A 27,839-nucleotide genomic window follows, 5' to 3' on the forward strand; every position below is an offset into this window, starting at 1 on the left:
ATAAGAACTAAATGAGCTAAAACTCTACCGAGGAGAGAGTTGTGCAAAAGTGAAAAAACAATAGGTCATTATTGATTTTCCTGATGAATTCTGGGTATGGGCTGAAGGTCAGGAGTGAAATAGGCACCTTCGAAATATCTATAGTTATTTTTAAATATCTATAGACAGTTTTACTTAATGGTGAAATACTGAACACAATACACGCTTGTCTAGTCCCACAACTTTTGTTGCACAATTTATTAGAGATCCTACTGATTGCAATAATGCAAGAAAAAACATCATGGGGAGAAGAGGTAATAAGTTTATCTCTTTGCAGAACATGCTATGTTTAAAAACTCTAAGGCATCTACAAAATAACTATTTGAACTAATAAGTGAACTTAGCAAGGTCACAGGATGCAAGGTTAATATACAAAAATAAACAGTATACAAGAAGGAGACAAGAAGAAGGATACAAGAAGAAAACAAAAGTGAAAACAATTATAATAGCCTCAAAAATATAAAATACATGAGAAAATAATTATTAATCACAGGCAAGACTTCACTAAAAAAATTACACAATATTTCTGAAAGAAATTAGATAGCTAAATGGAGAGTATATACAGCATTCATAGACTAGAAGACAATATTGTTAAAAAGCTACTCATCCCTAATTTTTCTACAAATTTAACAAACTTCCAATCATAATTCCAGCAGTCTTTCTAATAGAAATTGACAAGCTAAGTTTCAAATTTATATTAAAATTCAAATTTAAATAATCTTGAATGTCAACACAAATACAAAAAAAAATTGTAGAGAACTTTCACTACCTGATTTAAAGACTTACTATAAAACTCTAGTACCTGAGACAGTGTAATGCTCACAAAGGAGTGATCATATAAGCCAATGGAATAGGACAGGAAAGCTAGAACTAGTCTACACATATACAGTCAACTAATTTATGAAGAAAAGCTGTACAGGTGATGCAGTGAGGCAAGGAAAGTCCTTCAAGAAATGATCCTGGAACAGTTGGACATCCAGATAGGGAATAAAAATGAATCTCACCCCTTATACTACACGCACAAAAAAAATTAATCAAAGTGGATCATAGATCAAAATGTAAAATCTAAAACTATAAACTTTTTAGAAAACACAATAATCTTTGTGACTTTGCTTGACCTTTTCAGACAAGCTTGTAAAAAGGTTCCCTAAACATTATCAAAACCATAGCCTAAGGAAGGCTATAGAAGACAAAGGGGAATTTCTTTTAAAGATAGTATTTTCCATCTATCAAACTTGCAAGAATTATGGTTCCTTGTGTGGGCCAGGATATGAGGAGCAAGGCGATCCCCTAGCTACACTCAAAAGAAAAGAAAAAACGTATATTGTTAAATCCTTTTGCGTGGACAACACGGTAACATAAACAATTTAAATGTTCCTGTTCTTTCGGCACACCCATTTTTAAGAATTTATTCTGAGGAAACAATCGGTTAAGTGCAAAAAAATACAACCACACAATATGCATACACATGGGATGTTTGATGAACCATTGGTTGATATAGAGAAGAAAGTTGGCAGTATTCTATACATTCTTTTTGCAAAATATGCTACATTTTTGCAAAATGTGCTATATATTTTAAGGATGAAAACATCTACTATAACAACCATTTCTAATCTCCTTAGTGTCCAATAAAAATGGATGTCATCATCATTAAATGATATCACCAGTGGAAAATACATGGCCGGCTAAATCTGTGAAGACCAAGTCTGCAAGCAATTTTTACAACAGCCTGGTGTTAACTCCGATTTGGATACTAATTTATTATGCTTTATTCACAAACTGAAATTACGCTTGTCTTTCCCAATTATTGCAAGCATTTTACTCAGGATTTTTCCGATGATAACGTAAGTAACTAGCACTCTTAATGTCTGCTTCCAAAAAGGCAGTTAGTAACAAACTGCATTGTACATCATACCTGATAAAAATTTATTTCTTTTGAAAAACCTTGCATAAGACAGTTGTTGAGGAATTCACAAATGATTAGATCATTTAATTGAGGATAGCAGGCATTAATATGTTCCCCCTGTTCTAATATTAAATTTGAGATGCAGTGAAAGAAAATAAAAAAGAAAACATCACCTTCTCCGGAAACCACACCTGGTAAGGCCACATACCTTGAATCTTGCTTTCTCTATAAATTCTAGAGGGGCTTTCCCAAAGTCAAATGCAGCTCCAAACCAAGGAATCCAGCCCCTTATGCACGGGGGTCCACGCAAGTTCTTCCACTGAAGGAGTAACAAAAGAGCAATACAACCTAGGATTATAATCACTGGTGGGAAAATTAGTTCCATGTTTTTGTCTAGCACCTTCCAGAATCAGAGAAAGAAAAACCCTGTCGCCGTGGCACTTGATCCTTCTCTCTGGGATAGAGAACACCCGCCAGATCTCGCAAAGTTTTTGCTGCAACTTTTGCAGCTGTCTTCGCTTTTTTAACTGTAGCCGCCTTTCCCCGCCCCAATTTTTAGATGACTTTCGCGTCACCGGTCCCTCCCACTTCTCTTTAAAGTCGTGGCCAACCGGTACCCAAGGCTAGGGCTGGAAGGAGGTGGGAGGGAGGGTTCCGAGGGGCCTGGAGGGAAGAACCCGCGCTGAAGCCGAGTAGACTGGGGGCGGTGGCGCAGAGAGTACCCGGCTCGCAGCCAATCAGAGAATGCGACCCAAGAGGCGCAGAGTCCCGCGGACTGCATTTCCCAGAAGCCTTGTGGGCTCCGTGTTGTTTTCGGCTGCTAAGTCGGCTGGACCACTGAAGCCTGAGGCTGCTAGGAAGGCTGCGGGCTCCCAGGGCCCGACTGACGGACCAGGGCAGGGGACATGGTCTCTGCCGCTCCGTTCGTGGGTTGAGGAGAGGCTGCGCTGGTAGGGTGGCAGACCAGCCACCGCGCAGGGCGCCGGCCAGAAGGGGTGCGTTGTCGTCCTGCACTGCTGCTGAATGTCGGCCCCAGAGGATGAGGAGGGGCTTTTGCCACTCACCCAGAGATGGCCCCGAGCGAGCAAGTTCCTACTGTCTGGCTGCGCGGCTACCGTGGCCGAGCTAGGTACCCAGCCGCCCACGCCTGGGCCTCTGCAGCGAGCGGTTGAGGCTCTGTGCTGGGGTTGGGGTGGGGTCGGGTAGGGAGGCGAGGGTTGGGGGAGGGGAGGTACGTGGCCGGTGGCTTGGTTCCCGATGTGTGCGGTCTCCGGGGTGGTGTCCTGTCCTTTGACACGTGTCCGGCAGATGTGACAGCGTCAGGGTAAGGCCAGCTTTGTGTGGAGGAGGGACTGGATGTCACTAAGATGTTTGCCTTACAATTTATTCTTCCTCAGAGGTGTGCAATGTTGCCCAAACCCGTACTTTTGCAAGCTTCACGAGCTGACGTTCCTCTGCAGGAATTGTTTTCCTTTTCATGAGGATGACCTTCTGAAAAACACAATCTACTTTTCACCTTATTGAAACAATCTCTGTGATTTATATTCTTACACACCCTCATTACATCATTGTCTTTTGGGTCCAAATTGTGGACCCAACTTGTGGAACTTCAATTATTAACCTATCACACTTCTGAGCATCTACTCAGCATTTGCCAGTTTTATCACTCTGAGCTTGGCTGTGTTTACCTTGCAGGTTTCTGAGAAACCAATAATATATAAATGCACAATCCAAGGCAGGGCACCCAATAATCTTGACATTATAATAATTACTGCAGTCCTAGAGACTGTGGAGCTATGGTTAAAAAGACTCAGTCCTGACCTTACTGGGTGGTGGGGAGACATGCAGAGACAGACAAGTGCATTGTGCTCACTATAATGAAGGTATTATTAAGTATCATAAGAGCATAGAGAGGAACAGGTACATCTGAAGAAGCAAGTGAGAGAAAACCTGAGAGGCCACCTAGAGCAGAATGATGACACCCTTGCATGAGCAGGTGGTGTTTCTTCCAAGGATTTTGTGAGTCTTGTCTACCTGAAGCCTTCTCTGTGCGTTTTAAGATTACCCTTTCATTTTCTCTCCCATTAAAAACAAGCAAACAAAAACCAACAGCCCTGATGTGTTATCATTTGTAAATGTTTGTCCTGTTCAAAAATGAGTTTATTTTGTTTTTCCGGCAGAGCCAGCACATGGTCCCTTACTTTGCCCTTTGCGCTCCCCCACTCTTGCCCTTTTGACTCTCTCCTTTTTTCTCTGTCCTCCCCAAACTGATGGAGAGTTATTTTTATTCATTGTTTTTACTGAAATACAAATGACCCACTTTTTTAAAAATTAAAGAGCAGATTTCTAAATGATTATATGTATTTCCAGTGTTTTTAAAACTTATGTTACCAATGGTTTTTGTAAAGGAATATTTCTTGTTAAAAATCTGTGGAGAATCATGGGTGGGCCCAGGTGGGAGGTAGGGAGAATCAAAACATGAGATGGTTTTGAGTGCAAAACAATTTAGGATCAGAAGCTGAAGCATTACTTAAGTAATCGGCAAGAAAAAGTTACTTTGAGAGGCATGATTATGCTCATATAGAGGCTTCTATATCTCAAGACTTTTCAAGTTTCATATTTCAATGAAGCACTGCTTGAATTCTCTATATGTAAACTAGTTCTGTTTTACGGAAACTATCAGCAAGATACAAACTTTTCTAAAGACCAGTGGTAAGATTTAATATTCGCTTCCACTCTGTTTGCTCTTGGAAAAGGCATACCTATGGTTTTGTATCAGGTGGTTGTCATTGAATAGATTTATGTAATGTGAAAAATGTTTATCAACTTACCTGAATCTGATCATCTCAGTTATTTGCGAAATTGTGTAATATAAAGTTATGAGCATGATCTTTCTAATGTGGACTAGTTAGCTTTATTCTATTTCAAGGTAAAAGGTATATCTCTAATGCAAAATGTAATCATTAGAAAAAAAATTTTTCAAGTACAATTGACACTTGTAAGGAGGTCAGGCATAAGCCTTATGAATACTGGAAAAACAACTCAATACGTGCTTTAATAGGACTATGAGTATGCCACCTTCATATGTAAAAGATGACATTATAAACTCCATATTGCATCTTCTATATCTCAAGCAACAAGTTAGTGATTCATCTGCATGTGAACATCACCCATGAAATTAGAGAATTCAGCTTCATCTGACATTTAAGAACCTAGTATAGGTACTACAGTATTGCAAAAGTCACCTTAGATTTTAAGCATAATTGCAATCAAGAGGACATCACAAAATCTGTATACCTGAAATTATTCTCATTGGAAAGCACAAATTAAGGAGAAAAATAAATTATAGGCTCACATTTCTTTTTCTAATACTTCATTTCTTTGTGGTATTCCTTTCATTAGTATTTATCCTCCCTATATCCTCTTCCACCTCCACCCAACCAACCCCCTCCCCGCCTCACAGTCACCACTGTTGTCCATGTCCATGAGTTCTGTTGAAATTTCTGAATTAAAAAAAACAAACAAACAAGACTTGTCACATTTCCCCCCTGGTGATTTGGAGGAGCTCTGGTATAGTGATTTGTAAATTTGGGTGTGTATAATAATTAACTGATTTCTAACCTCCTGTCAACCTACTGAGAATCCATAGGTATAGTGTGCAGAAATCTGTAATTTTTAATAATTTCCCTAGCTGATTCTGATGTATTCTAAAATTTGAGAACCACTGCCCTTGTGGCAACTAAACTATGAGTCCTATGATTTTAGAATTTCTTTGTTTCTCTGAGCATTATGGGTTTCCCCCTCGTTTTGTTTTGCTTTGTTTTTGTTAGCTACCTTTCCCCTCGATCTCATAAAAACTCGACTCCAAATGCAAGGAGAAGCTGCCCTTGCTCGACTGGGAGACAGTGCAAGAGAAGCTACGCCCTATAGGGGCATGGTGCGCACAGCCCTGGGGATTGTCCAAGAGGAAGGCTTTCTCAAGCTTTGGCAAGGAGTCACACCTGCCATTTACAGACACGTAGGTATTTATCTTGATTCTGGCTGGTAAGTTTATGATTTCTGTGTTTGTGCACTCTGCTTTCTGTTGAGCTATACCCAAAATCCAGTCAGCTTTTTCTACTAATGTGATAAATAAATATATAGTCTCTTAAGAAGAAGAAAATTAACTACCAATTGTTAGAAATGTGTATAGAATTTTTTTAGGGATAAACTTCATAATGTCTGTAATATACTTTAAAATAATTAACCAAAAAAATAAAGCAAATATGGCAAAATGTTAGGGATTAATTAATCTTAATAATAGATATTGAGAGAAGTATATATTGCTTTTTCTACTCTGTACGTTTCAAAATTTTCCTAATAATTTTTTTCAAGTTTAAGAAAAAATATGCATAGTTGACATTTTTCTCCCCTTCAGAAACTTTAAACACAAAGTTAAAAGTTGTTGTGTTCTTTGAAAATTAAAATGTATTTGACCACAATGCCAAATCTCACCAGTCTGTGTCCCATATGTGAGAAACCAGGCTATTCTGAAAGAGAGCAAGTAAGAATGGCCATCTAATCCAGCTCTGGTAGGAGAGTACATGGAAAGCAGGTGCTTTTTTCCTCAGTTCTCCGGGCTACCTAATCAGCTGTGTGAGCCTTTAGTCACTCTTAAAGGAAAATAGTCATCAGTACACTACAGCCAGTGAGAACACTTTTCTGCTCTGCTTCCCAAGTGGTACAAAGATAGGAGTTGTTGGGTTTTCAGTTTGTGGACAGGAGAACATAAACTTGGCTTCAAAAGGTGGTAGGACAGGTATGGCATTTTTCTCTATGTTCATAATGTTTCCTCACCTGTGAAGGGACCCTTTATCAGAGAACTGCCCAGTAGTAACTGCCATCTTACTATTTTTAAAGCTTTGGTTCTTCAGATGAGTAAATTAGAGTGTATTCATTAAGAACAATCCAGAAGTGTACAAAAAGACTGCTATTATTTTGGTACTTTGTATGTTTTTTAACATCTTGAATATGTCATCAAACTTCCTGAAAAATCAAGAAAAATTCTCTATGTGGATATCATGTACTGATTTTAATGATTTTTATTTTCCATACTTTTTTAATACTTCTCCTTTGTTTCCCATTATTGCCTTGAATTTCATTTTTATTTGTATTTGTTGACCACCATATACAGTTTTACACTGAAGCTTAATTTCATATGTTTGACATTTGATTGAAAAATCCCTGTGCTATGATAAATTATCCAGTGAAGTCATACATGTTTATGAATGAAAATGCCTGCTGTGTACCAAGCTTTGTACTATGGCATATAGAGATCTTGAAAACCTCATGATCTTATGAAAAGATGAGCAAGAAAATCAAGTTACTCTCTAATCAATATGACAAATGCCATATTAGTTGTGTCCCTATGTAGTTCCATGGGGACAGAGGGGAAACATAAGAGGTGCAATGACAGCCTAGCACACACTGGAGAAAAGGTCAGAGAGCACTCAGTGGAAAAGCAGTTCTCTGAGTAGAGATTTGAAGAGTAGGAGAAGTTAGCAAAACAGAGAAGGGAGAATCCATTCAAGAAAGATCAGACAGCATGTGAGGAGGCCTGAGGCTGAACGAGGCATCCCACATGCAGAAACATCAAGAAGTCCATGTGTCAGAAGCATAGGCTGCATGAAAAAAAGACGCAGCTTGAGAGACCAACTAGGCCAGGTCAGAATGTCCTCTTATTCGACATACAGATGAATTCACCTTTTCCTATGATCTCTTTTACACAGTGTACTCTGGAGGTCGAATGGTCACCTATGAACATCTCCGTGAAGTTGTGTTTGGCAAAAGTGAAGATAAGCATTATCCCCTTTGGTAAATTTTGTTTTGAAAATAATACGCTGTTGCTCCTAAGGCTTTAATGTTTTATCCATTAAATGTATATAAAATCATGCATTTATACCAAAATTGCCTCAAGTTACAGCCTTAAAATAATAAATATTTACAATATAAATCCAAATAATTGAGCATTCAGTGCACATTGTATACAAATATTTATATGTATGTAAAAATCATGTATATATATATTATTTAATATTTTAATGTTTAAAAATTGTTATAGAGCACCTTCTGTATTCCATTTTCTGCTGAGAAATCCTGGGCTTTAGAATAAGACAGGGATGGACTCAAATTCCTACTCTGCCAACATGTAACCTGGGCAGACTACTCCACCTTTTATGTCTTCAGTTTTCCCAGCTGTGGAAGTAATGCCTATCAGCAGGCTTTAGTTTTCATAGGATTAGAAGAGATGATGATTAAAGTTCATATCACTTATCATACTTATAACAGAAACAGAGAAATAGTGGTTATTATAAGTAATATACATAAAACTACAAGTCAGTAAAATATATAAAGAATACAAGTAAAAATAGAGGAAGGACATCAACAGGCAATTCACAGAAGAAGAGCTATAAATGTTCATTAAATATTTAAAAATGTTCAACTTACAGGTAATCAGAGAAATTAATTAAAATTGTCTTTTAGCCATTGAACTGTTAATGAGAATGTAAGTTGCTTTTTTGAGCATAAATTACCTGTTAAAATTTTCAGATGTGTAATCCTTTGACTCAGCAACTCTTTCTTTATGATCATAATCACTACAGAATCCTTGGACCTGTGCATAAAGACACACACAGATATTAAATGCAGCAGTGTTGATAAGAGCAATTTTTTAAAATTTGAATAACTAATAATTTGGAAGTAGATAAATATTGACATAGTTACATAGGGAAACATAACACAGCTTTGAAACTCAGGTAGGTTTTATATGACATATAAAGATGTTCATAATATCTTTTCTGGGATAAAAAATAAATTCAAGTCACAGCTACAAGAAAAGGACAATAAGAGAATTTCACCTTCTAGGCAAAATCTCTTGGCCTTGTTTTTGAAAAATTATAATGTACTAAGCTATACTAATTGCTTTCCCAGAGTGATTTTCTAATTCCCTCCAGAAGGGGAAAGGTAGGTAAAAGGTTCAAAGGAAATACTTTCCCATGAAGCCAACTCTCAGGGTGCATTGGTATCATGTCCTTTGACACAGGACAATTAATTCAGTCAATAGGTATTTACTGAATGATTATGGTATGCCAATCTTGAACTTGATACTGAGGTTGCAGCAATGAAAAAGATATATCCCTGCCATCACTGATCTCATGGTAGTAAGAGACAGATGCCTAAACAATTAGAATTATGCAACAATTATAGAGAGGTAATGGGGATGAGATTTGCAAAGGAAAAAAACAATGATCTACTCTGCTCATCATTGTGAGGAGAAATGGCACTCTCATAGGCTGTCTGTGGGAGTGTAAGTTGATACAAGTTCTATAGAAAGCAGTTTGGCAAGATCTGTCAAATGTCACGTGCATGTTTAAATTTCTTTGTGAAAACTTATGCTGGTTATATGAATTTTGGTGTACCCATAAAATGGAATTCTGTGAGGCAGCTCTTTTATGGACTGATAGGCATAACCTTTCAGACATACTATTAGGAAAAAAGTAAAAGTGTAGAACAGTATACAGCCTGGCATTCCACATGTGTGTCTTTAACAAGAAACGTGTATGCATATGCGTGTGTGTGGGCCCAAAGTGTAACTTAGTGCCTGAGACTGGGCTCTGCCCTCAGTGGAATCCCACCTGGGCTGTGCCACCCACTCACTGGTTGTGCGATTGGAGCTGCCATTTCACTGCTTCGTACCTCGGTGTCTTCATCTGTAAAGAGGAAATAACAGTAGTACTAATGTCATAGAGTTCATGTGAGAATTAGATATTTTTTAAATGCTTAAAACAGTGCCTGCCATAATGAGCATTCAGTGACTGTATAATTATTGTCTCTAAAAAGGCCTAAGAAACAAGTCACTGGTCACTGCAACTGCCTCAGGAGGGGAACTGGGACTAAGACCCATTGTTACTGTGTACGCATTTGACCTCTTTAAATATCAGAATTAAAGGACAGAAAATAGCCTTAATCCCCCAAGATACTATTGTAGTAATCTAGAAAAAGCTGTTTGGAGCCTGGACTGAGACTAGAGCAGCTGGAATGAGAATAAGAGGACAGATTCAAAGCAATGTGAAAGTATAACGCTCAAGACTTGATCACTGCTGACGCTGGGTGGGCGCAGGGTGGGAGGGCCCCTGGTAAGGAGAAGGAAGAGTCTAGGGACACAAAGAGATTCTTCAGAGAGCAAAAGGCTTTCAACCCTCGTCAGTTTGGGGAACTAATGATACAGAAGTTTATAAAATGTGACTTAGCAGCTGTTGTTATAGCAATTGCATCGAGGCTGTTTTTATTCTCCTATGATTAGAATTAAACTTCAGTTAGATTATCAGTTCAAATGTTTGTATCTCTGAAGCAACTGCCCTTCCTATGAATTTCAGGCCATGTAAGGCCTCTGAAACTTCAGATTTGAATTTCAACTCCTTGTGGTACTTAAGTCTTTCCATCTGTAAACAAACACACCGCCTACTTTCCTCTGTGATTTGTTCGGATCTTTTCTTCACTTTGTCTTAAATCTAATGCAGGGGCTGTGCCAGTGTGGTATTGTTCTTTATAAATTTGTGAAATTAATGGTAGTCTTTAAAAGTGTATCTCCTTTTATAATTAGGAAATCAGTGATTGGAGGGATGATGGCTGGTGTGGTTGGCCAGTTCCTAGCCAACCCAACCGATCTAGTGAAGGTTCAGATGCAGATGGAAGGAAAAAGGAAACTGGAAGGAAAACCACTGCGGTAAGTCCTCTGATTCACTGATAACCTTTCTTTTCCGCTTTGTCACCATCGGATTTTGAACATTTACCTAATGGACATACGCAGTTTTGTAATTCGACTCTCAGTAAAGACATGAGTTCCAACTTTTAATTTGTAAGTTGTAGTATCCATTAAGAGAAGAGCTGAGATGGATCTTTTCTTTGCATGATAAGGTATATGTCTTCTCTACCAGACAAATTATACATGTATTGCTTTTCCCAGCCAAGGCAGCTCAATATAAAGAGTTTGATCATTAAAATTTGCCCTGGTGTGAATCCCAGTGTTGCCCTCCCGACTTGGTGTTGTGAATGTCACTTAACATTTTTTCTCTCAGTTTCTTTGTGTTACAAGGAGCCATCTCAAAAGGTTTGCATGATAGACTGCCTAGCTGATAAGGTGCCAAAAGCTTGGGTTCCTTCCCTTTTTCTCTGAGAGAAGGGAAATAGCAAAGTTGACCTTGGAAATGGCTTCCCTGTCTAATTCTGCTCCTCTTCTTTTTTTTTTTTTTTAAGGTTTTATTTATTTTTAGACAGAGGGAAGGGAGGGAGAAAGAGAGTGGGAGAAATATCAATCAGTTGCCTCTCGCATGCCCCCAACAGGGGACCTGGCCTGCATCCTAGGCATGTGCCCTGACGCAGAATGGAATCGGGGACTTTTCAGTCTGCAGCAGGATGCTCAACTCACTGAACCATTACCAGTCAGGGCCTGCTCCTCTTCTTTTTACCAAGTTTAAGGAAGTTTTAAATCTATGCCTTTGTGATATAAAATCCTATTATTGCATTACCCTATATTATCAAAGTTTTCCTTTCTTCCAAGGGCTTCATGTTCAACAATTCATAAACATACTACTTTCCTCCAGAGAAATGGCAAAAAACTTACAGCTAAATGTGGAGCCCCTGTCAGGAAAGAGCAAAAGTGCAGGATGCCTTGAGCTGAGTATGAAGGGGTCTGTTGCTGAGCCAGAGCTGAAGGAGGGCTTGGTGCCTCCTTTGGGAGTTCCCCGCTGACCACTGCTCTTCCCTCTGCTGCTCCCTAGCTGACTCAGGGGAAATGCACCACAGAGGAGAAAAGAGAACCACTGCGATTTAACCAAGTAGTTTACAGAGCCCCAGGGCCTGTTCTGTTATCTGGTGACAACGTCTAATCAGTAGCAGGCAGAAGTACTGTGGCCTTCACTGGATACAAGGAGAGAACTAACTGTTGGGATCCAGAAATATCTGTGTTTTTAACTGATTGCCTCGGTTTTTTCCCCTCTCTTGTCTTTAATGTTGGAACTTTTAATTAAAACAACATTGAATGTTGTTGTAAAGAACTTGAACCTTGGGATCAGACAACCTGGGATTCAGATCCAGCCTTTACCACATTTTAATTCTGTGACCCTGGTCAGTTCCCTAACCTTTCTAAGCCTCAAATTCCTCAGTTGTAAATTGGAATAATAATACACACTTCATAGAATTTTCAGAAATAAAATGTACTTTATGTTTGTAAAAAAGTCTGTTGCTTAATAAATGCACAATAAATTTTAGTTACATTAACCGTTCATGAGCATAAAGCCCCATGGAGCATAACAGCAATGACTCATGCCTAGTAAACAGGTCATACTGTCTTTTTGGTGAGAGAGTGTAAGGCTGAGGAAAAGCCACACAGCTAATAAGTGGTAAGGGTAGCATTTGACTCCAGGTATTAATAAGTATATAAAATTCAAACTTCTATTTTATACCAGAGATTTTCAGATTTGGTTTATGGCTCAGTACCATTTTTTAATCTGTATATAGAAAAATAAACAAAATAAGAATAAAATAGTAAATTTTGATAAAGTGAAAATTACTCAGTTTTAAAACCTCTTATGATGAGGGTGTGCTTCCTACTTTTTGGCCTAAAAATATAATTTCTTTTTTGAGATTATATGAGAACCAATGTTTTTTAAAAATTATTTGGTGAAATTACAAAATTTGCAAGTCTCCTACAAAGTAGTAAAATGAACCCAGAGGTATGATAACTACTGTTCCCTCCTATAAATATCATGTGCACTAATTATATAAAATATCAAGAAGTTTAATCTCAAAAATCTGAGAAGCAGATGACACAGTTTATAAAGATCTCCATTAAAAATGTTTAATTAAATGTTGACCTTTTTTTTACTCAAGGGTTATTAAATTTATCTGGAAAATAGACTTATGTGGATTGCTTCAATTTCTAATAATTCCAGATAATTCAGATGTTATTTTACTCTGAATCATAACAGCTATAGGCAATGCTTATCCAGTTGCATTCGATATAAAGCAATTCATACAGTTTTTACCCTTTATTATTATTTTCCTTTAGATTTCGTGGTGTGCATCATGCATTTGCAAAAATCTTAGCTGAAGGAGGAATACGTGGGCTTTGGGCAGGCTGGGTACCCAATATACAAAGAGCAGCACTGGTGAATATGGGAGGTAATGGAAACTTCATTGGATTTTGAAATTGCCTTAATCATCTAACCACTCACTTCAGGGAAAATGAAAAACATTATTATTTTTAGTAATATATATGGGCAACAGTCTTCTTTTATGTTGTAATATCATAATTAAATATTTCCCTGGAGCGTTTTCACTTTTTTGTATGGTGATGTATGAAAAGGATTTTGAAAAATAAGCAAATCATGACAATAAAGATATGACCAAATTATTTCTAAGGTTTCCTCTCTGCCCACACTTGTCTTTAAGATTCAGAAGACATTCATGTTGAATAAATAAATACTTAAGCCTTCTTTTTCTTTCTATTGCCAGATTTAACCACATATGATACAGTGAAACACTACCTGGTACTGAATACACCCCTTGAGGACAACATCATGACTCACGGTTTATCTAGGTAAGTGATTGTTTTGGTTCTAGACTTCTATTGTTTTCTTTAGAAAAAGTAAAATGGGTAAGATAAGGCAGAGTTGTTGAATGTTTCATATTAAAACTCCCCAAATATTTGCGCCTTGATGGAGCTCTTCTGGGGGCAGATTCTGATGATCTACTCTCCAAATCAATTGAGCAGGTGTGTTTGAGCACCTTTTATGTTGAAGGCACTGTGTAGGCCCTTATACTCAGTACAAAAGGTAAGCCCAGCTCCTTCCAAGGAAGTTCACCAAGGCAGAAAACAAGACAAGTATAAAAACACTGCACAGTAAATGCTAAAAGAAAGTGACTAATTACTGTGGAGTTCAGCGGAGGAGGAAAAAGTAACCCTTTGGAAGGGCCCAACAAAGGAGATAAAATTAGATACGTGTTTTGAAGGGCCATGGCTCTTGACAGAGACAGGGAAAAGAGCATTCCAGGAAGGAGTTAATATGTGCCTTAATCTCTGTGCAACACAATTTCAAATATCCACTAGAGTGAGTTATTTTATAGATGACTAGTGTCCTTAACATTATAGTGATTTTATTTAGCTTCTGATCTTGTTTCCAAATTCTAGAACACTTTTTGCTATTGAGACAGCCCCAAAAGTATATTAGTGGTTTCAAACCAATTATATATACATACATAAATATAAATGATTCCTGTGTGTGTTGTGTGTGTATATGTGAGGTATATATATATATGAATCCCATATATATATGGGATTCATAATTCAGGTTCACCTTAACTGAATATTCTGAGAGTAGTGTTTCTTCATTCCTCTCCTTTAAAAATAAGTGTTATCTTTAGTGTTGCTGGGGCAATCTTTTTATATATCTTTGTCCACTGTTCTTTCCCATTCCAAGCTCTCACCCAGGTATGTGCGTTCACAGTCCACATACACCATACCTTCTCTGGCAATAGTCTGCTCCTCTTTCACAGAAAACTGAGGATTTTAGGGACCCTTCCACTTTTACCTCCATCTTCGTAAACATTTGTATTGTATCTGTAGTCACCCCAACTTTATTTCCTCCACTGTCTTTGTGCATCCTGTTCCCTCTTCACCAGTTTCTATCTGGTCAAGTCATTGTGAGACTTATCTTTCCAGATGCTTGTCTGTGCCAGTGTTATGCTGTATTCTGGGAGCTGGTTATTCAGGTCTATTTGGAAGTCCCACAGTGATGTTATCTCTCTTTTATATTCCCTTTCTATCCAAACAGTCTTTGAAATCCCGCACTTCTAACCTAAGATTCATGGGTTTCCCAGCAGGATTAAATCTGCTTAATGTACACTATACCCAACAGATGTGTCTTTTATTGGAGAAACTTAAGATTTCCAGCTATATATATTCTAGCTCTAATCTGAATTGCTGAGCTTTATTTTTCTAAATCAGGTTTTGAGAAAATACGATGATTGGTATCTGGTTCATTTTTGAGCTCCACTGACTGGATCAGGTTTTTAAATGGGTTGGTGTGAGTCTGTGTGGTATGTGAGGCAGCTCCAAAGTTGCTTGCCGTGAACTCAGATCTAAGTAGGTAAACATGCTCTGTGCTCTGAAGGTTCTCTATGCTGTGTCATAGGATAAAACGAATGCTCACAGAGGCTAGAAGGGCATTGCAGCTCTGCAGTCAGAGAGCTTCATACATGCCATCAACACCTGAGGGAAAAGGAGTTTAATATGAAGAAGAATAAGAATGGTGTAAACACTGAACTTGGTGTATGCACTTAAACATGGTGAAAATGGTAAATTGTATGTTAGGTATATTTTAGCATAATTAAAAAAAATGATGTAAGTAAAATGAGGTCCTGGGGTAGGGCAGGAGCAGTGGAATACTGTGGCCAGGATTTTAAAGACGTGGGAAAGCAGGTGACAAGACATGATGGTAGGGGGTGCAGAGGAAAGATAGGGAGTTGAAATAACAGTCAGGAAATTGTATGGAACAGAAAGATCAGAGTAATCCCCTTTTATTTTTTTGTAAAATCGTGATACTGTTAAAAGGTAAAACTGTGAAAAAGTCAGTCTCCAGTGTGTGAAGATTGAAGATTATACGTGAGCATGGTTATGCAGTTGATCCTGAGGAGAACAGTTGATCATGACTCAGTGCTGATGGCGTATTTTGAACTAGTCTTGTTGATAGCCACTGGTCTCCTGCAGAAAACAGAACACTTGTCCATTCACTCTGTCCATTATCACTATGGTTTTGTCCTGGGCGGAGGACAAAAGTATAAGTACGAAGGTTCCTAGTGCAGCTTTAACTTCCCTACAACAGAGCCTTGAGACTTCAAAAGATTTCATCAATCCTTATCTTTGTCACTTTTCCTTTCAGCTTTTCATTAGCCAAGCATAACCTTTTCCTCGGGCTCCCACAATTTCAGTCTGTCTAGGGACTCAGCTGCCCACTTCTGGGAGTTGAGCGAGCTGTTTTCTGTGACCAGGTCGACCGCACCTCTTCTCATCGCATGCTGTTCTCTTGGCAGCCTGGCGCAGTTAATGAGTTCTCTGCTTCTTATGAAATCTTGATTGTGTTTCTGTGTTGTCTCTCTCATGTCTATCCACATAACGAATTGCTGCCAGTGGTTTCTTAACTTTTCAGTCACTCATTTACAACTCTCAGTTTACTGTGCAGTGCAGTAGGCTGACCACATCTCTTCTGTCTCTTTTGAGTGACAAGAAGCCTTTTACAAGAAGGTGAGACAGGGATAAGCAGATACTCATCAGACCTTGTGCCTCAGCATAGATTGAAGGAAAAACCAGAATTTTCCAATTATGTGGGGTGCAGGACATTCCAAATGAAAGAATTAAAGGCATGGAGATGTTGGATAGTGTGGTAAGTATAGAGAACTACACTTAGTTTTATTGTTAGAGCATAATGGGCAGAGAATACCTAGAATAAAATCAGACTCCTTAAATAGCCCTCATGGGCTGAGCTCTGCCCGTGTCTTCTGTCTTTCATCTGGCTGGACTGTCCTTCAGGGTGCTGCAGCCACGTAGGCTGCTTTCTGCCTCTCAAACACATCAAGACTATTCCTGACTTAGGGCTTTTACTGTGCAATTCCTTCTACCTTAACACTCTTCCTCCAGGTCTTCACACAGACACTTCCTTCCCTGCTGCCATCCAGTTACCATTGTATTTTTTTCATAGCATTTATCAGCACCTGAAATTGTTCATTTCTCTTCTGCTGCCCACCCAAGTACAGCGTATGTGCCCAGAGGGCAGGATCTTATCTGTCTTGTTCATTGTCCAGAAGGGTACCTACCTCTGCTAGGTGTTCAATGTATAGTTGACTGACATTTTTTTGTTCTACCTCTTCAATGAATTTAGCATTGATTTTAAGCTAAAAGTGCATTGTCATGAAGAATATTAAAGTAATTTACTTAGTATTCTATTCTTTCTAAATATTAAATTCCCTTTTCTTAAAATTTAGAAACTGCTTATTATCATTCAATTTCATTTATTTATATTTATAGTTTATGTTCTGGACTGGTAGCTTCTATTCTGGGAACACCAGCTGATGTCATCAAAAGCCGAATAATGAATCAACCACGAGATAAGGAAGGAAGGTAGAAAGTCTTCAGTATCCATGTGTCTGAATGTCTGTAATAATATTGTTCTTTAAAGATGCGTCCCTTATTTATTCTTGATAGAAATATATTTGTGTGTTTATGTGTTTAACTAGGAAATTGTTTTTATGCAACTACTTGCTCTTTGATGAAAAAGTACTGTGCATTTGGGGAAATAAGCTAATTTAACAATCATATTATTTAGACACAAGATATTTATTGTGACTTTATTGTTTTCAAGGAGGTTTTGAAAACATACTCTGCTGAGAATTTACAGAGTACTTTCTTCAGAAGCTTATGACTTGCAGGTAACATGGAGAATTTGATTTGACATAAAACAGTATGTTCTCTTTGGAAGAGATCAGGTAGAGTGAATTCTAAGTATAAGACCAAGGGTGGGACGAATCAGAAGAGTCAACCTTGAAAATGTCTTTAAACTTAAGAGAGGTGATCTACATACAGCAAGTCCTCAAACAATGTCATTCCATTCAATGTTGTTTCCTTACAATGCTGATCAGGTGCCATAGGAATTTCACTCTTGTTTCTATCAATTAGCCTATGGTAAAACTGGTGTTGTTATACATTATTTTGCTTGAAATCACAGAACCTATTGATGACATTAAGTGAGGACTTACTATATATAGAACCAAAAATATTATTTGTTCTAAATTAGCAGAAAATATTTAACTTATAGTAAGTTTCCTAAGCCTATATTTTAATTTACATAATACATGTGTTTATACATAAGAAGTGTAATAAAATTGTCTTGTTTCCTTTTCAGGGGACTTTTGTATAAATCATCTATTGACTGCTTGGTTCAGGCCGTTCAAGGAGAAGGATTCATGAGTCTCTATAAAGGCTTTTTACCATCTTGGCTGAGAATGGTAAAGTGAGGTCTTTCCTTCCTTTGTTTTGTTTCTTTGTTTCTTTTCTTTGTACTTAAATTACTTTTAATCTGTAAATAGTCCTCCTTTTCTCCTCTGATTTGTAGCATGGCCCTGCCTCCAAAACACAGTTTGTTCTTTTTTATGTTGCTTTTTGTTTGATTTAACCTCTCCTCAGAGTTCTATTACCTTCTTCAGTAAAGTAAAATAATTAAGTTATACTCAGAAATTAATAGGTTGATACTTTGTTGGTATAAAGCCAGTGGATAGATTCTTCTGCAATGTAAAGCCTTTAGTACTGTATTTAGCCAAAATACTATAGTTTTGGACAGGTATAATGATTTAATACTAGAGATCACTTCTATGAAAATGCTATTGTTGCAAACAAAATTTGTTACTTTGATGGTAAATGTTGCATTATCCATTAATCTTACTACCACAAAGCTCTGCTCAGTAAGAAAGCATTGTGTCATTTTTATTTGGTTTAGATGTTATTTTTTACTGAAGTAAACCAATATGTAGAAGTAGATAGACTTATTTAAGAAGCATAAGAATATAATAAAAATGAAGTGCTCAGATATTTTGTACTTTAGAAAATATTTGAAAGAATGGGTGAGTTGTGGGTTTAAATTCACAGAAGCAGTTCCTCACACAATGTAATATTAATTGAGTGCCTGCTCCATGCCAAGCCCTGTACTCGTGCTGCGCTTTGGGGTGAACAGAAGAGTCTCAGCCCCTGCCCTCTGGCTGGAGCTTCTTCTTGAACAGGAAACTAGAAGTGATGAGTGGTAGGGAAAAGTGTGTGGTGCTGTGGAAATATATGCCACGTAAGTCTAGCTGAGGCTGAAAGATTAAGAAAACCTCCTTGGAGGGTGGACTTTCGAATTGAGAGTTGAGGAACGAGTAGCACTTAGCATAGTAAAAAGGGCAGAAAGGAACGTTCTAGGTAGAGGGAATAGTTGGAGCAGACAGAGAACATGAAGGAAAACCGGCAGGCCAAGGCCCAGAGACATGGAAGAGAGTGGCACAGGGTGAGACCAGAGAGAGGCAGGGACCAGACTCAGGAAGGTCCCGTGATCCATAAGAGCGAGGGACACCACCTGGATGGTATGTGCATTTTTAGAAAGATCCTTCTGGCTGCCACATGGTTTTGGAAAAGTCTAGGATAGTGGTAGATGAAAGATAGTGAAAGCTCGGACTAGAGTCTAACAGTGGGGACAAAAGGAGGTAGATTCTAAAAATATCTAGGTGATAGAACCATGACTGGGTGGGTAGAGAAATGGTTGGAGAAGATGAAGAGAAGCGGGGTCTCACTCCCAGACTTCTGCCCTGAGTAACAGATAATGTAATCTCCTCAAATGGGAATCTTTTGCAGGGAAGAAGATATTGTGGCAGAATAACAAGCTTAGTTTTAGATAGGTTAAGTTTTGGATGTTTGTTAGATATCTAAGAAGAGGTATCTAGATGATTAACTTCACATGTTGGTCCAGGTCTTAGGGAGAATACTGGGATGGAGATTTAGAACTGCCCACCATCCACGCATAGATGGTCATTGAAGCTTTGAGAATAAAGAGATCAGCAAGGGATAGCAGATTTCTATCCATTAACATGAAATAAATTGCCAAAGCAATTTGTAAAGCATTGTACCCAAGTTGTAAAGCATTATTTTGACTGTTGGGATTATACCTTGAGATTATCTTAAATCTGGATATTTCTTACTGAAACAGGATTTGGTTTGGTCTGCCTGAATCAGGCACTATTATAAGTGCTGGTAACACTAAGGAATAAGATGTTTATTTTTTGCACTAGAGGAGTTTACAGTGTGATGGAGAAGATAGACATGTAAGTATTAAAAATTACAGAAATAGTAAAGCTAATATTACCAGTCACTTTGTATATGGCCAACATTGTGCTAATCATTTTTATGGCTTAACTCATGCAATTCTCCTAACAGTCTATTTAGTAGGTTGCTGTTATCTCTCTCTTTTATAGAGGAGGAAACAAAAACCTAAAGAATTCTAGCTAACTTGGCCAGGATGGGTGGTTAACTGGTGCAGTCAGGGCATCAAACCCAAGTCCTGCTCCAGAGGACATAGTCTTGTTAAGGAGGTTATGTTAGTGCTTTCCAGTGGTATGAACAGAACACTGGTGGCAATGTGAATGATGGATTAAAAATGGCTTTAACTGTTTAGGAGGCCATAAAAGGTGTCACAGAGGTGATACCAGGTCTAGTGTTGAAGGATCAGTAGGCATTTTTCAAGAACAGCGTGAGGGAGCAGTGTGAACATGGGCATCAAGCCGCCTGTGGACCTGGTGCTGCAGAACTGCAGGAAACTCAGAGTGGCTGGGGAGCTGGTCCTCCGCGGGGAGTGTCGGGAGGGAAGTCTAGGGCAGTACTGAAGGGCTTGGCTGAGAAGGACCTTGTTGGCCAAGTTTTGTAGTTTAGGTATCATCCGTAGTTAGCAAGCAGCTCCTTAAACTTGGGAACAATGTGCTAAGATTTGTTTGGGGGCAAGATTTCTTTAGCAACAAAGGTAGTTTTGACAGTATAGCCAGCAGATGATTGTAGAAATAGAAGAAAAGACGGATTCTAGGGACATTTTATGGTTAATTCCACAGGACTTAGTAACTGATTGTAGGTAGAAAGTGAGGGAGGGAAAGAGGAAATGGTACCTTCAGGTTTCTAGTGTGGGAGACTATGAGGATGGGTGAGACCATTGATGAAAAACAAAATCAGGGTCAGGGGGAGTGAGGGGCAAGAGAACATCCGAGGACAAAATACTGAGACTGTATAGATAACACAAAAAATGAGTACTTAATATGCAACAGCCTCTGAGCTAAGCTGTTCATACGTGTTAATTTTTTAAATCTTATGAGAATCTATTAAAATAGGTAGTGTTATCCTTACTTTTCAGATGAGGCAACTGTGGCTCAAAGTATAAGAAACTTATTCAAGTTTGTATAGTTAATATGTGGCAGAGCTAGGAATTGACTACAGATCTGTTCAGCTCTAAACCCATGCTCTTAAATAAGGCCGTGTACTGAGTGTCTGAAGGTCCCACAGCTGGTGATAGAAATTTTAAAAGAAAAGAGAAAGTGCATAGTGGTAGAGAAGTGTTACCACAGAAAAGCTGGCTAACCACCAAGGATCACCAGGGTGACGTTGCCTTGATGATTTGCTGCAGTGCATGACCGTGACCTTAGAAACCTGACCAATGAGTACTTCTAAGAAAACTGGCCTTGCAAATACAAATTCATTGCAGCTGAACTTATTGCAGTTGTCGAGCAAACTGCAGTGTCACCTCAGCCACATTGAGAAACACACTTGGCAAGTGATTCAGTTGCCGAAGTCCTCTGGACAGCATGCCTCCTTCTAAATTCAAGCTAAATGGGGAGCCATGCTATAATCAAAGATTGCTGAACACAGAGTAATAACAAGGAAGAGCTATTTATAAACTTAAGAATATCAACCCAAGAGCCCTTATATGTCTGACTCCACAGTAATAGGCACGGAGAAGGACTCTGCTATTTTCTCAAGCATTATGGCAATAGGTAGGCCAGAGAAGAAAGCGTGGGTTCGTATATACTTGGGTTATTTTCAGTGGTGCCACTGTGCCCCCTGAGGAAAAATCTAGTAAATACGCACTACCGACATACACTCCTGCACAGAGGCTCAGTATGTCCCATTTATATACTACCCATGTTTTTGGCTATGTGATCTCCCTCTTTAACTTCTATTCAAAGCCAGTCCCAACCTCTTCCTCTATGTAGAGGCGGTATGACCTTGCTTTGCCCAATCCCTGATTTATATACATTTCATTTGCTATAGTTTGGTTGTTGTGTCGCTATCATGAGGAAGAAGTCTAATTATGAGTGCAATAAGGAATAATCACATAGTCCATTCTTAACTAAAACCTCAGCTGATTGATCTGACTACAGTTGTTCTTGGTTCACTTCATTGTTATTGTCACAAGAATATGATATCATCACAGCTTCACGTTCTTTATTTTGTCTATGTCTTCATACATTTAACTGACTGAGAGGTGAGTCTCATAAATTCACTATTTAGTAAATAAATTCTCAGTCTACCAATATAACATGCTTAATATTTCCAAACATATTGATATATATATATTGCTTTACAAACTCTCTAACCAAACACACTTTACATTGTAATTTCTTAAGCTTATTTCTCTAATTGATAGTGTTTTTCTCAGATCAACATTACTTATCACCTACGAACCAAATCAGACAGGAATTAGATCCAAGACACCCTTTTTTACAATGGTTACTTCCAATGTTTACACTGTGATTTCCCTGTATCTTTAGTATTTATATCTTCTATTGTCAAATAACCCTCATCCTCTTATAAATAATTTCCTTTGACACAGTTATAACTTAATTCACATTAATCAAATCTTTCTGAGCTGGACACTCTTCTCTATTTAATGTGAACCTTTATACTGATCATTAGGTGTAGGTTTTGTGACCTAACTCTCAGAAGACACTCTTTCATCTTCACTGTCAAGTCAAGTGCCTCCTTGTCACGCTTCATCTACAAACTGCATGTAGAGGAGGCTGGCCTGGAACCAAGGCACACTGAATCTGAGCCTTCTAGGCAGCAGCATTCAGTACACAGAACTCTGGGATGCAGGCCAGAAGCCTGTGGCCTAGACCCACAACGTGCTATTATGCATCTAATTGCTAAGCCTCAGTGTCCTCATCTGTAAAAAAAAGGGATATCCATTGTAAATTGTTCACAGAAAATACAAGACTTAAAAACGTTCTGTGAGAAATATACCACATGAAAATGCTTTGTAAGTTATAAACTGGTTTATAAAGGTGAAATACCAAAATATTTGTTTTCAGCTTAGGTGGATTCAAAATGACTTTGTCATTAAAAAATTTGTATGCATATATGTAGAATATTTATAATTCTTGGAAATATGCACTAACTTCTTTGGTTAATCTTTCAGACCCCTTGGTCACTGGTGTTCTGGCTTACTTATGAAAAAATCAGAGAAATGAGTGGAGTCAGTCCATTTTAAGCCCTTAAAGATACAGTGTTCAGTATCATTGAAATGTGGGCATCTGCAACACACACCCCTATTATTTCTACCTCTTTAGGAAGACACCCTACTCTTCAGTGACTGTGGTTTATAGGGGGCAGCACTTTATTTTTCTCTGGAAACCCAAGTTCTCTTTGACTCCTCTTTTTGTTCAAGAGTAATCTGGTTGGATCACTCTGGCCATCCAATGAGACCCAGCAGGGCACTTTCGAAAGAAGAATGCAATCCTGACCACTTACCTTGGGAGCTCTGACCTCTGAGATGTTATTCTGTACTGAAGAGCCTGCGTAGAGAAGTGCCAGGAGGGAGACGGCACCTCAGACCCGAAGTAGACAATAGGAATGGGGAAGGATGTGTACATACAGAGCGATTAAGGAATATATTTAATCTGTTATGTCAGTATTTCTAATTTACACTTGATAATTCATTTTTCTGTTGTTGTTCAAGTGAAAAATACTATAAATTAAAGAGAGGTGAATGAAAATTCATGAATAAACACTTTAAGTTTCCCTAGTGTTGAAGGAAGTTAATGTACCATTTCTTGCCAGGAAGATGAAAAAAATCAAGTTGGCATGATGTTTGGATTTGAAGGAAAGAAGCTACCTTCTGTCATCACCCCATTTTTAGTTAGATCTGCGGTAATTGGTCAGCACTCCACCCACATGCTAAGGACCTGCTGACAGCAATAGACTCTGAATCTTGATGAAAACAAGAGTATTTACTTTGTTACACATTCTGTTACAACTTAGATTTGTTTCTCAAGAAATTTCAGTGTGTTAAAAATCCAACTTATTTGATTTAAGTGCAGGTGGATAGATATTTTTTATAAAGCAATTTGTTATCAAAGCCTTCCAGTGGCATTTTAAAAGCAAGGCTGAGATTAAGTCAGCCAATTCTAACATGCATCCTTTCTCCTTTCCCCTTCCTTCCCTAACACTAAAGACTCTGGAAAGAGACAGAGAACTCACAAATCATACTGAAGCTATCTCTAGCCTAAAACTTTCTCAGTTTGACAAAGCTTCCTGCCAAAAAGCGATAAATATGAACTGTCTATGAAATAGTTATGTCTCCCTCCAATCCCTGAATCACATCCATTTTCTAATTTTAGAGAAATGAGAGATTTCTTCAGATTCACCCATATTCCCCCTGCTCCCCCAGAATCAGACAGTGGGCATTTCTAGATGCATGGGTCTAGTTATGGATAGAGGCTGTAACTGTCAAAACAGGAAAACTCAGAAAGCTCAGACCCAAGAAAGACCTTGAGGATGACCAAACAGTTGTTATCATGGGATGGATGCCATTGAACAGAAGACTTTACAAGTGCTCTATGGTTCACTAATGCACAAACACTGCCATTTAAGAGGGGAAATGTACTTTAAAATATACTTTAATGTGATGTACTAATTTGAAGTTGCTTATTGTTTTTCTGTACAGTTTGCATGGAATCTTTAGGTGCTCTGGTTTCCCGTTGCATTTGTCATTCTGTATGAACTGAGTGTTAAATACATTTAAAATAATATGTAAAGTCCCACGTGTTCTGCATTAGAACCGCTTGGGGAACTTGTTTGTTTGTTTTTAATGTTTTGTAATGTTTAAAATTAAGTAAAGACTGGATCAAAAGAACTATATGCAAATTGGAGCATAAAAATTATTTAGCATTATTCTTGAGGGACTCCGGGGTGAAAATATTGCTTAAGTACTGAGACTCTTTCTTGGTAACTGGATTCAACATGAATAACTGGAATTTTTTAACCTGAAATGACTCCCTGGGATCATCTGGTTTAGCTCCTTCATTTTACATGTTAGGAAATGAAGGCCCAGAGAAATAGAGATGTTCATGCTGATAAGTGACTTGGTAACAGAGCCAGGATAAAAATACAAATTAATTACAACGGCCAGTTACACAGATTTTTCTTTATGGCTTTTTTTGTCTTGTACATGTTGAATCAATTTGAATTTCCTTTAGCATAAATTTTAGAATGGAGTCACCATACCGTAGCCCGAACATTAACACCTTCCACACTCTGACCAAACCCTGTGTATTCAACACACAGGTCCCACCACATTCACGCTTCTCCAATGAACTCATATTCATTAATGCGTTTTGAACTTTGCTTTACTTTTACCAACTGGAAATTATCTTGCTCCTCTCCAAAATAATTAACAGTAAATAAAAAGGAATAACAATTTGAGTAGTTTTGTGTCCATACCGAAAGACTTAGCCATTTCAGTCTCCCTTTCTTATTATACTACTACTGCGTGTGGTACTTTTCTTCAGTTTAGTGTGAATAACACTTTAATAGCTGAGTTTCTTTTGCTTAACCACCACAATTTTTTTTTCTTCATTGAAAAATATAAATTCTGCCCTGGCTGGCATAGCTCAGTGGATTGAGTGCGGGCTGCGAACCAAAGTGTCGCAGGTTCGATTCCCAGCCAGGATACATGCTTGGGTTGCAGGCCATAACCCACAGCAACCGCACATTGATGTTTCTCTCTCTCTCTCTCTCTCTCTCTCTATCTATCTATCTATCTCTCTCTCTCTCCCTCTCTCTGTCTCCCTCCCTTCCCTCTCTAGGAGTGAATAAATAAAAAATAATCTTAAAAAAAAAGAAAAATATAAATTCTTATTTTTAATTATAGTTATTTCTTCTTTACAAGTATTAATGAATTAGAATATATATCTAAATAAAAAGATACCATTTCCTAAATTTGCTTTTAGTAAGGAATAATGTGTCTTTATCTAGTACTCCAAATCCTATTTTATTGTGAGTGACTAGTGGTAGGATTCAGTCTTGTTTTTATGCAAATCTCTACTCATTAGGAGCAGGTTTTTGATGTTAGGTACTCAACAAAAGTTGAGTTTACGTAATTCATGTTGATTACAGTCAACATGAACCAATTCATTTTGTCTTCATTATTTTAAAAATCTGACTATCATAGACTAGTCTGAAATCTCTTTCCCTTTGCTGAGAAAAAGGAAACAAAGGGAAGTTCTGTCATTTTCAAAGTTTTAAGCACAACCATTTATTAACAATTAAAATAGTTATGTATGTTAATGAAAGTAATTCCCTCACTACCTCCATTGGGAAAAAAATGTTTGGTGCTTCCTTCAATAGCTCATTTCATAGAACGGATGGTAGTGGGAAAAAAATGTTTGATTTTAGTACACGTGGTTTAAAAAAATGGGGAAATGAGAACATTCAATTTTCTTTCCAATTAAACTAGGACTCTTTAAAATGATTACCAAACAAGTATATATTATTATTAACTGCCAAATAATGTGGAAGAAAGATAATGTGGGTTCTAAAGACCTTTATCCAATTTGGAGCTCTAATTCTGACAAAGTGTTGTAACTATGATCAGTTTCCCTCATGACTCTTGACTTCCATGTTTTGATAAGGTGAAGTGACTGAACTCTAGAACCTTGAATTGCATATACTTGTAGGGGTTCATTATATTTATGCCATGTGAAAAAAAGGATTAACAATATTGGGATTTGGTTTTCCTGGATTTAATTAATTTCCCCCATTTCAAGATTGGGAAAGTGCTATTGAGGCCTTAAATTATAATACAGGCTCTGTATGGCCAGCCTGTCTCCCCCAGAGATCCACACAGCAGCAGTCATCTTCCTTCAGACAACCTGAACATGTCTCCATACTCTTACCTTTAATTACTCCTTTATACGCACAATAAAAATTAAAAGCCTTAGTACTATATTCAAGAACCACTCAACCTGACTTCATTTTTCTAATCTGCATTTCACTGCATGCCTGCACTCAACCTCCTTTTAAATGCATTGCTCACTGATTTCTCTGGCAGTGCTCTTGCCTGCTTTTCATGTAGTGTTCATGCTCTGCTCTTCATTTCGCTTTCCTTCCATCACCGCCACCCACATTCCTCTTCACTTCCACTGGTTAAATCCAACCAGAACATTTAGAATGACCTCTGAGGACTTCAACATCATCATCGCCCCCCTCCTGCTCTGTTATTGCACCCCAACTGCAGATGCGTGTCTGTGTGTATGGATGCATGCCTGCTCCCCTATACAGAATGAACAGCATACAAGCAAGGTCCATTTTCTACATCTTTCTCTTACACAATTCAAATAGAAGCCAATGAGAAGGTGTTTGTTGAATTCAGAGATTTTTGGAGGGTGGAGAGAGAAGAACATTTATGCACACTCGATTGAATCATTTTTCTTCTCACCTTTAGAATAATTACATTGGGTCAGTAACAATTTCATGAGATTGTTGACAACGTTAAATGCTTAACTGCATTTTCCCAAGATCACATGTGTTTACACATACATAATTATTATAGTTTTAAAGGATTGATCAGTTTAATAGCTATTCCACAAAAATGTAAAATTTGAAAGTTATAAATAATACAAAATATTTGGTTGGTTGATTAGTAGTTAATAAATATGTGATAAATTTATATTATTCATTTTAGAGTGTGTATGGAAACTTTATCACTATTTGGCTTTTATTGATGCCACACAAATGCGCATTTTACCCACTCAAGTGTTATATTATTTCTGAACTGGGAGGACTATGATTGCTTTTCTCTCCCCACACTCTACCCCCAGCAGGCTGCTGTGACTGTCAGCAGCAGCAGGATCCACTTTGGAGGTTTGATAAAAGCAGATGAAGATGCTTAAAGATGCCTGTTTGCTGAAAATATCTGATAACAAACAGGAATATATGTGAGTAAATATAGTGCATTAT

General features: G+C 37.9%; 2 protein-coding genes across 7 annotated transcripts in view; one reads left to right on the forward strand and one right to left on the reverse strand.

The window, feature by feature from the left end:
• LOC123821656 (24-hydroxycholesterol 7-alpha-hydroxylase) overlaps nt 1–2,463 on the reverse strand; it is an 81,497-nt gene extending 79,034 nt beyond the window's left edge. Inside the window, exon 1 of the mRNA XM_045843270.1 lies at nt 2,154–2,463. Within this exon, the coding sequence (XP_045699226.1) occupies nt 2,154–2,330 (177 nt within the window). The 5' untranslated portion in view covers nt 2,331–2,463. The remainder of the gene's footprint in view (nt 1–2,153) is intronic.
• A 297-nt stretch (nt 2,464–2,760) lies between these two features.
• On the forward strand, nt 2,761–27,839 carry SLC25A27 (solute carrier family 25 member 27). 6 transcript variants are annotated; one of them, XR_006786153.1, is made up of 9 exons: nt 2,761–3,074; nt 5,776–5,967; nt 7,714–7,798; nt 10,587–10,709; nt 13,053–13,165; nt 13,499–13,583; nt 17,067–17,159; nt 17,401–17,467; nt 17,941–18,043. XR_006786153.1 is itself a non-coding variant. In XM_045843332.1 (9 exons), the coding sequence occupies exons 1-9, from the start codon at nt 2,969–2,971 to the stop codon at nt 27,770–27,772; spliced, it is 969 nt and encodes a 322-aa protein (XP_045699288.1). In that variant the 5' UTR covers nt 2,761–2,968; the 3' UTR covers nt 27,773–27,839. The 6 variants fall into 6 exon arrangements, 5 of the variants coding, with proteins under 5 accessions (XP_045699288.1, XP_045699287.1, XP_045699289.1 ...); XM_045843332.1 differs by lacking the exon at nt 17,401–17,467 and adding an exon at nt 27,704–27,839; XM_045843331.1 differs by lacking the exon at nt 17,401–17,467 and adding an exon at nt 23,020–25,430.

The sequence above is a fragment of the Phyllostomus hastatus genome, unplaced genomic scaffold (assembly GCF_019186645.2).
Source record: "Phyllostomus hastatus isolate PE091 unplaced genomic scaffold, TTU_PhHast_1.1 phas_contig_40, whole genome shotgun sequence".
In the NCBI taxonomy this organism is placed as follows: Eukaryota; Metazoa; Chordata; class Mammalia; order Chiroptera; family Phyllostomidae; genus Phyllostomus; species Phyllostomus hastatus.

Excerpts from the sequence above, each read along its gene's own strand:
- SLC25A27 (XM_045843330.1), top strand. The coding sequence starts at position 2,969 with ATGTCGGCCCCAGAGGATGAGGAGGGGCTTTTGCCACTCACCCAGAGA. Across the intron at positions 7,799-10,586 it reads GATAAGCATTATCCCCTTTG|GAAATCAGTGATTGGAGGGA; the intron begins GTAAATTTTGTT and ends TTTTATAATTAG. Across the intron at positions 13,584-17,066 it reads ATGACTCACGGTTTATCTAG|TTTATGTTCTGGACTGGTAG; the intron begins GTAAGTGATTGT and ends TTATATTTATAG.